A 9,221-nucleotide genomic window follows, 5' to 3' on the forward strand; every position below is an offset into this window, starting at 1 on the left:
CGATTATTATCACCACCATAGAAAAGGGCGACCTCACCATCAGTCCCGACCATGGCTTCACCTTGCGCCTCAGCGTTGTCAATTGCCAGTTATCTTCCCACCGCGACTAGAAGTCTGTACCAACACAAAGAGTCTGCAACCAGCTTTCCAGACAACGATCCAGACAGCGATCCGGACTCAGACGGCAACCTTTTTGACAAACTGCAAGTTGGAGCGAAGGCGGCTGTTGCTATCGGAATTTTATTTGGAATTGTCTTCATTGTTGCTTTTTCAATGTGGTATTGTTGCGGCTGTTGCGGGATTCGAAACCAACGTAGGGGAATGGTTCCAGATGGGCAAAGGAGAATACCCTCGAACGATATATCCGCACAACCGACGGGAACTGTACTGCCATTGCACGAAATTCGAAGCCGGAGCCCACAGGCTATGAGCCCACCGCCAGACCCTTCCCCTCCATCGTATGACGAAGTTGTGTCTCCTCGAAATCGAGCACCGCCTGGAGGGATGTTTCTGAGCCGACCAGTGGATGAGGATGGAATGATTCCTGACGGAAAGACGCCACTGAGTGAGATAGTGTTTGAAGATGTGGTATTAGATCGCCCTCATACTGGGGGGTCTTCGAGTCAAACATTTGAACAGAGACATCATGGCGCGGGTGGTAATACGCAAGGCCACACCAACACTTGAAAGGTCGATTTTGTCACCAGCATTGACTGTCCTTTCAAGAAAGAGATCGATGTATATTGGTCTCAATACCGTAGCAGAGCCGTGCCGTTGGCAAAACACGGTACAAATATTCACATCACAAGCACTGAGCAGTTCAGAGCCAAGGGGAGACGTTCACGCTTCTTCAGGAGTAAGGAAGACCGACTTCACAAATTATCTACTGGGCAGAGGTCTGTAGACCCCCAAACCAAGCAAAGCGGACTGCTACAGATGTTAAGGAGGGACGACGGGACTCGATAGATTCACCGCGTGTAGTTGATGTAATAATTTTTAATTAAAGCTATCATTCACGGTCTTGAGTTGGCGGCGGTACCAGATGATGGATGGGGTCATATTATATTATTAATTCAATATGCATTTTATTTCTAGTATACATTCATACAGATCTGGTTTCTCTTGCCTGACAAACCCGCTACTCAAATTTCTACTCAAAGACCAAATCGTTAGATGTTCTGTGTGGTAGCGAGTGCCTTGCAGGTGGATTTTGGGACTCTGCCTTACCAGAAATTGAGGCTGGGTCCAAAAAAATACGAGGGGTGACGCGTCGTCGGCACTTCAGCTTTTCGAATGCGCGCCAGTCCAGAGTTCTGTTGTTTTTTCTACAATATTCTATCTTGGCTCTGATTTAGGAATAATAATAGGTTTTATTATTACAAGAAAGAACTTTGGCCTTTGGATTAATCTGCGAATAAGAATATGCTGTTGAGCTACCTAGGTACTCGTTCGAATGGTACAGATCAAGCATGTCACCTAGCACACGTGAGCTTGCACACAGCTGCTTTCCGGAAAACACAAACGACTCGCACAACTCAACCTTTGAATTGAGAACATTTTTACTCTTCAAGATTTCTTTGCAACAGGCCTTGTTAACATGTTTCTATCAAATTGAAGTACAGGAACGCTTAAATCACGTGCGACGGTGCACAAAGCTTCCCCCATCCTTTCGCATGGCCATTCCAAACTGGGAAGTCCTCGAACTTTCCTCAAGCTGGGCCGGATTACCTACAGAACGCTGCTGCACAACGCTTCCTGCTCAACATGGTACAACACTTGCTTAATTCCTCCGAGAGTGGCCGCAATAATGTCCAGTTTGAGCAAAAGATAAGGCCAATCCACCATCTTCTTATCCATCTGTACTACCCCATGTTGATGTGCATGCAGGAACGGCTAGTCTTTAGATTGAAATTGATGTTGACATGGATCTTCATCCGTCCCCGCGATCTATATGTACGATGTAGCTCCTCGGTACATTACTTCTGAGTCTTTTCCCAGTCACAACTTCTCTCTGTGCCCTCAATGGCTCCTCAATCGTTTCTGGGCAGATTTGCTTTCCTTTGTGTCTGTCTGCCGTGGCTGTTTGGCTCATCGTTGGCGACACCAACCCCGCCGAAGAATGGAACATGCACAAAGACTAAGGTGGTCATTTTGGGTGCGGGCATGACGGGAATTGCCGCTGCGCAAGCTTTATATAACGCTTCAGTAACAGACTTTATCATTGTGGACGTCAACGATTATATTGGGGGTAGAGTCAAGCATACCACATTTGGAAAGAATGCTTCGACAAGTGAGCCATATGTAGTGGAACTCGGGGCCAATTGGGTCCAAGGTCTAGTTTCTCCAGAGGTAGTCTCATCTCCTTCCAGTGTATAAGTGAGACATTGACGGTTCTCAGGGACCAGAAAATCCAATTTGGACTTTAGCGAAGAAATGGGGTTTAGAAAATACGTACTCGAATTATTCTATGATTCAGACCTATGACCAGCATGGAGCTGCAGATTTCGCTGGCCTTCTAGACGACTACGAGACTGCATATGCAACAGTTGAGCAAGATGCTGGAACGATTCTAACAGACAATCTCCAAGATCGAACGATGAGGACCGGGTTGAGCATCGCAGACTGGAAGCCGAAGAAGAATATGCAAGCACAAGCTGCCGAATGGTGGGAATTTGATTGGGAGTATTCATATTCTCCAGATCAATCTAGTCAGACGTTCTCGATTATTGTATGGATTTCCTTCATTGTCAGTCCCGCAGAATCCGAACTAAACTCAAACAGAACTTCAATGACACTTTCTACCAATTCAGTGACGAAAACAATTTTGTGATCGACCAACGTGGTTTCAATTACATGATTGAGGGCGAGGCATACACATTTCTCACCCCAAACGATACGCGTTTACGACTCTCCACCAATGTCACTAGTATTACCTACAGTTCTTATGGTGTTATCATTGGTATGGCTGATGGATCTTGTATTCAAGCGGACTACGCAGTCTGCACATTCAGCCTTGGTGTCCTTCAAAACGATGTTGTAACCTTCGATCCGGTCTTACCTGCTTGGAAACAGGCAAGTATCGAGGGTATGCAAATGGGAACCTACACTAAAATATTCTTCCAATTCCCCCCGTCTGCAGACGGGACCTTCTTCTGGGAACATGGCGACGATGCGGCAACTCAATTCTTTCTTTACGCCGATCCGACAGAACGTGGATACTATCCCGTTTTTCAGTCACTAAACGCTCCAGACTTCATCCCTGGTTCTGGTATTTTCTTCGTTACGGTGGTTTATGCACAATCATATCGCGCCGAACAGCAGTCTAATGATGCCACAAAGGCAGAGGTCATGGAAGTTCTCAGAACTATGTTCGGAAGTGATATTCCTGATCCAATTGACTTTATGTATCCAAGATGGAGTACAGAGCCTTGGGCATATGGAAGTTACTCTAACTGGCCTCCGGGACTGAGTCTTGAAACCCACCAAAATCTCCGAGCAAATTTAGGGAGACTGTGGTTTGCAGGAGAAGCAACTAGCGTTGGGTATTTTGGGTTCTTGCAAGGTAAGATATTTTCCACTACAATTCTGAAGAGTCAAAAACGCTAAACAAGTATGTAGGAGCATACACTGAAGGGCAATTCGTTGGTAATACTATTGCTGGTTGCTTGGGCAACAACAAGACTATTTGTAAGAACGAGGCCTCATATTCTAAGATAAGAGGGTGTACAACAAGCGAACGGCAGTTGACCGCTAATAATGGTTGGTTCGTATCAAGTATGCAAACCTTTGGATTCGAAGAATAGCTAGCAAGCTTTTGCTAGAGATACATTAACGTGGGCTTCTTGATGGCCATTTTACTTCTCTCAATTTTGAGCCATTCTTTGTGCAAGTCCTTAGTTACAAGGCCACGGAGAGGAACGTAGGCAAAAGTCGACGTTGAGCAATGTATTCCTGAGACATGTGCTCGTAGTAGGCTTCATCTTAATATGTTACAAGTAGATATTGATGTCTCATCCGCCACTGACCATTCCACGACACTTTTCAACTTTTTGGCCCAGCTTAGCCACTTCGCTCAGTACGGCCGGGCTGCTCAGTGCAAAACCAACACCGCCCACTTCATCCACAAGGCTCCTAATCTGCGAAACCTCCGCCACAGCTCCAGAGACAGTAAGTCCAACCACGCAGTCTGCAACCTGGAAAACCACAGTCGAATCAAGGGCAATCCCAAAACACTTCTTCGCGGCGGATAGGGTTCGTTTCCCAAACAACCCCCCAAACAGATCCCCAATGTTCTCTCCAACATTTCCAAGTACACTCGTCACAACAGGCACGACAATTTTTGGTATTTCCGCAACAGCCGACGTAATCTTTGGTATTTCCGCAGTGACTTTACTTTCCACCACGTTTACAACACTACTTGCTTTCGCCGGAATCTCACTTACGATGCCAGCGACTTCTGAAGCTTGACTTTCCACTACCGCGACGGCACTCGTGATGACTGCTGGGACCGCGGAGGTCACAGAGGCGAATTGTGAGGAAAGACTGACTATCAGAGGTAGGTTGGAGACGAATATTCCTTGGAGGTTGCCGGAAAGACAGTTCCGGATTTTAATGAAGAATTCGTTTGTTCCGTCTGAAGACGTCAGATCTGCGGGAGACATTGAGCTGATGAGATTTAGGAAGGCTGTTAGAGTGAGGGTGTCGAGAACTGAGGGGGTGGGTGCTGGTGGTTGTTGTAGTGTGGTTGTAGGGGAGGGTACATCTGTCGGCTGGACGTTCATGGTATTGCTAAGGCTGAAAATGACTGATTGTGCTGTGGATGATGATATGGCTGCTGCGAGGCATATCTCTGTTAAACTCAAACTTGCTGCCAAGTAGACTGAAATATGGTTGAAATGCATCCTGAAAAGAAGTCGGTCGCCGGGACCAATGGGGGGAAATCTATAATGAATCTATAAGAAAACGAAGGATATTGTTACTAAATGAAAGTGGATAAGTCGATGTGCTCCGAGTAGAAAGACATTCTAGCAGCTCATCTATAACAATAATGAACTACGTTGGTCTTGCGGCTCAGCAACTTCATCGTCTCACTCATAGCCTTGAAGGAGACCATACAGAGTCTCATATGATACTAGTAACATGGGACAAGTCTGTTCGTTTCTTCTCGGGTGACATGTGCTCCCATAGCAGACGTATTGATTGGACTTGCTGAGTTTTTCAGCTATTTCAACAGACGCCTTCGTGGTCTGAGTAGACCAAAGCTGACAGGTAATACTTCCAGTGCCATTCCATAAACTGCGGCTCACTCTCTGGTAGCACCAAGCTACAAAAGCCATAGGTCTGAGGGCGGCAGCGGGTAGATGAAACGTAGCGCAAAGGTCGTCTTCAAGGCCACAGGCTAATGGGTTCACTTAAGCGCTTGTTTGTTTCATGACTGGCTATGGCCATTCGGAATCCAAAGCTGGGGTACAAGAGCGAACTGATCACGATCCTCCTGAGCAATAATTTAATGTCTATGTTCTACATTATCCTCTGATTATATATGCCAAAGCAGATCCAATATTCATTGGCCAGATAATAATAATTTCGTAAGTACCAGATGATCTAAGGGTTCCGAGGCTTGAGTGAAAACAAGGTCTTGATTACAATTCAAATGAAAGATGAAAAATTCTTTTTGTTTGAAAGATGCTTTAACCATTTGCACATATTGATGTATTCTCTCAATGTCCCGAATCATTTTCTCCGCACTAACGATACTGGTTACTATACATGGGCGGCGGTGCTTGATGATTCATCTGCTGTAAATCGACGTCGTTCTGCGAATGATCACCTCTCCAAGGTTCCGCTTGATAACCGCCACTTGGAGCCTTTGCAGCTTCCGCCTTGTTTGCCTTTTGCATATTGCGTCGCCATCGCCAAAAGATGAATGGACCAGAGAATATTATTCCAAAAAGGACCAGACCAAGTAATGGCCAGTTGAATATGGAGTTTTGGGCTAGAGGGAAGCCACTAGGTAGTGTCAGTAGAGGTTCAGTAGCATCTCTAAAGCGATTGACTTACACAAAACCGCTCACTATACCAAGAAGAACAACGAAGCGGCCAAGCCATACATGGATTGGCCCTAGCTTCGTTGGCAGCTTCGTCTGAGAATACATTCGGTGGTGCAGAAAGCCAAGGATGAACTGTCCGATCATTGCAAGAATAACGATCAGACCAATGACCTGATGGGCCGAGTTGAACTTTTTCGTTCGGTTGTACATTGTCCCAATCTTGAAGCCTAATCCCATACCAATCAAAGCCAAAGTAGCAGAAATAGTCTGGACAATCCCGTGCCATTTCGGGCTATTGAGAATGCGCAAGATCATTACAGCAAGTGGTATGAGACCAACAAAGGTAAATATCATGATCAAAGCGTGAGCGCCAGAAGAGAAATCATGGTCTGCTTCCTCAGATAACTGAGCGGAGCCCGCAGAACTGACGTTTGCAGGAGTGACTGCCTCGCCTGCACCGACGGCCTTTGTGAGATCCATCTTGAATTTTCCATACGAGCCATGGCGTTTGAGATTCGCGGTGAGTGAATTCGATTTCAGGTTGCCAACTCCTGCGTTCGCCCAAATAAAGTTCGCTTCGGTTTGCTTTGGATCGATTGAGCCTTCTTTCCATTGTCGACAATTGGAGCACTTCGCATTGACAGTAGTAATGTTATCGAAGACACCAGTTCCCGGCAAGTAAGTCACTTTGACTTCGCTGGTGTATACCGGTTCGACATTGTTGTAAGATAATCGAGGACTCAGCGTGACATTTTGTCCAGTTTTGTCCTTGTATGCCATAAACATCAAGGAATTCTTCATATTTGAACTTCCTAATCCAACAGCTAGCCAACTGCAGCTGCTCGGGCCGGACATCGAGAAATAAAGCTCATTGCTGTTTTCTTCCTGTGGAATGTTTATCGTGAATTTTATGCTTTCAAGATCTGATACGAAGGCGGCAGATGACACTGCTACAGTATTGGAAACAAATAGAGCGGCTGTAAATTCAGATCAGCTTAAATTCTTCTTAGATTACTCGAATGACATGAATAACTTACCGGCAGCAACCAGCACTGAGCGCAAATGAAGCATTTTGATATTTGGTAGGACAAAACTACTTGATCCAAAAATTGTGTGGAAAACTAGAACGCAAAGGAAAATAAAACAATGACGGAAAGACAATCCTTCAATCCAGGAGTTTCATGGCCTTCAAGTACCTCTCTTCGTCGTCTACCGCCCTGGATGCGTCGCAATGCCGCTGGGGCTGTAAGCGCTCGCGAAACTGGGGGCCCAATGAGCACTGCAGTTGGCAACCCCCTAGGCGCCACGATCTCAAAATAATTACCAACACAGGAATTGTGATAGGCTAAATCATGTGCATACAGGCACTGAAGGTGAAAATGTATTTTGGGCTCAGACCTCAGACGCGTACTCCAGGGGTTTGCCCAACATCGGCACTGAAAAGGTACACACCTCAATACTGCCTCCTCTTACCCAAAACTATTCAACGGATCGATCGACTGAAGTTTAGTATCTTTCAACGTAACATAACGCAGTTGTCAAATGTGCATTTCACAGTTTGGCTACCTGAAAGAACTCTCGAAATCTCTGCCTCGGCATGGTAATCAGCGGGTATTGAACAATCAGAACAACAAAAATCTTTCGATACTATGTGAAAGTTCTTAGATTCTTGTGAGTCTGGTTCCTCTATAGCTGTGGAAAGAGCCGCTACAACTGATATTTCAAGCTCTGGGCCGCGCCTTGATTCTCACCACTCTTGAGCATCTTCTCTAATATCTCAAGATCCGCAAGAGCCTGCTCAGGAGCCTGGCCTGGATTTGGAGTTCCTTCAGAGAGACTCTTCGCCCAAGCAGCGACTTCTTGTTTCACGCCGGCTCCCTCTTCCTTAAACTCCTTTACTGTTTCCTTCTTGTCTTTCTCCATTCCCAATCGAACTGTGACTTTGCTAAATTCGACTGCGACACTCCCCTTTTCGCACGCAATAACGTACTCACTACCAGAAAGGGTAGTGCCAAAGGAGACGGAGAAAGTGCCGGATATCCCTGTCTTGGTCTGCCAAACGGAATTTACTGTGTCCACGGGAGGGAGATGCTCCTGCAGAAGGGTAGTGAAAGCTGTCAAAGCTGTAGGAGTTGCCTCCTCTCCTAGTAGCAGTCTGGTAGCAGCAATAAAATGTACACCACCGTCAAGTAGAAAACCACCCTGGTATTCTGGCTTTTTTCGCCATGCCGTTTCTGCGACAGGTCAGTTCAATCCAACCATACACATTGGATCACTAACCGAAGTACTTAGAACCAGGCTGAACGTTTCCGAACATCTTTACTCTGAAGCCTAAAACTCTGCCAAGCTTCTGGACCTCTTGTCTGGCGAAAAGGAAGCTATCCAAGAATCTGAAGTTTTCTGCGACACCCCATGTTGCGCCACCCTTAACTTTATCGCTCTTGTAGTAGTCAATCAACTTTTGCGCACTGGTAATGTCTTTCGCAATTGGCTTTTCTGACAGGACATGCTTTCCTGCTGCTAGAGCGGCTTCGACGTATTCTGGTTGGGCGGGGATAGGAAGTGCGAGGATTACGGCTTGAATATCGTCTCGGAGAAGGAGATCGTAGTAGGTATTGCCAGACCCTGAGTCGTCCGAGTAAAGATCCACGTTGGCTTCTAACGCTTTTGCCGACTTTATTGACCGCGAATAAATGGCTTTGAGGGTGAGGTGTGAACTGGCAGCTTGGACTGCTGGCTCTAGCGGGGTAAGTGACTATTTCAGCAAGAATTGTGATAAATAAGTGCTTACTAAATGCTCCTCGCGTACAAAGATCCCACCACCAATAATTGCTACACCTATTGACATTTTGAATATAGTTCTGGTCTGAATTTACTTTAATATATTGCAAGGTGATTTGGTTGTTGAGTTTATTTATCGTGAGGCGGGTAAAGCCATCGTGAGCTGCCCACTTTACCCGTTGCGATGAAGTCATTACCTCACAATCAATTCGTGTGCCGACACGTGAGTAGTCAGTTTAACTTCATCACAGCTGATAATTATTCACCTATTTCGACCCGAATATTTGAGACAATAAGCAATGAAAAGGTTATTTCTAAAGCTAGTTTCCAATGCACCTCATTACAGCCATAAGCTGATGTTAAAGCCGATGAAGTTTAGCTAGTACAGTG

The 9,221-nt window shown here is 45.8% G+C and overlaps 5 protein-coding genes across 5 annotated transcripts; 2 read left to right on the plus strand and 3 right to left on the minus strand.

The window, feature by feature from the left end:
- Positions 1-51: 51 nt before the first annotated feature.
- Positions 52-687, plus strand: GLAREA_04588 (uncharacterized protein; the record flags this gene model as incomplete). Its single annotated transcript, XM_008086965.1, has 1 exon — positions 52-687. One exon carries the CDS (start codon positions 52-54, stop codon positions 685-687), a length of 636 nt encoding a protein of 211 aa, XP_008085156.1.
- Positions 688-2,022: 1,335 nt separating this feature from the next.
- Positions 2,023-3,803, plus strand: GLAREA_04589 (FAD/NAD(P)-binding protein; the record flags this gene model as incomplete). Its single annotated transcript, XM_008086966.1, has 4 exons — positions 2,023-2,349; positions 2,399-2,728; positions 2,782-3,562; positions 3,619-3,803. The coding sequence occupies 4 exons, from the start codon at positions 2,023-2,025 to the stop codon at positions 3,801-3,803; spliced, it is 1,623 nt and encodes a 540-aa protein (XP_008085157.1).
- Positions 3,804-4,010: 207 nt separating this feature from the next.
- On the minus strand, positions 4,011-4,901 carry GLAREA_04590 (uncharacterized protein; the record flags this gene model as incomplete). The annotated part of the gene is made up of 1 exon (XM_008086967.1): positions 4,011-4,901. One exon carries the CDS (start codon positions 4,899-4,901, stop codon positions 4,011-4,013), a length of 891 nt encoding a protein of 296 aa, XP_008085158.1.
- An 846-nt stretch (positions 4,902-5,747) lies between these two features.
- On the minus strand, positions 5,748-7,121 carry GLAREA_04591 (CBD9-like protein; the record flags this gene model as incomplete). Its single annotated transcript, XM_008086968.1, has 3 exons — positions 5,748-6,009; positions 6,061-7,027; positions 7,088-7,121. 3 exons carry the CDS (start codon positions 7,119-7,121, stop codon positions 5,748-5,750), a joined length of 1,263 nt encoding a protein of 420 aa, XP_008085159.1.
- A 636-nt stretch (positions 7,122-7,757) lies between these two features.
- On the minus strand, positions 7,758-8,898 carry GLAREA_04592 (NAD(P)-binding Rossmann-fold containing protein; the record flags this gene model as incomplete). Its single annotated transcript, XM_008086969.1, has 3 exons — positions 7,758-8,284; positions 8,331-8,805; positions 8,860-8,898. The coding sequence occupies 3 exons, from the start codon at positions 8,896-8,898 to the stop codon at positions 7,758-7,760; spliced, it is 1,041 nt and encodes a 346-aa protein (XP_008085160.1).
- Positions 8,899-9,221: the final 323 nt, after the last annotated feature.

This window comes from Glarea lozoyensis, assembly GCF_000409485.1.
Source record: "Glarea lozoyensis ATCC 20868 chromosome Unknown GLAREA5, whole genome shotgun sequence".
Lineage (NCBI taxonomy): Eukaryota > Fungi > Ascomycota > Leotiomycetes > Helotiales > Helotiaceae > Glarea > Glarea lozoyensis.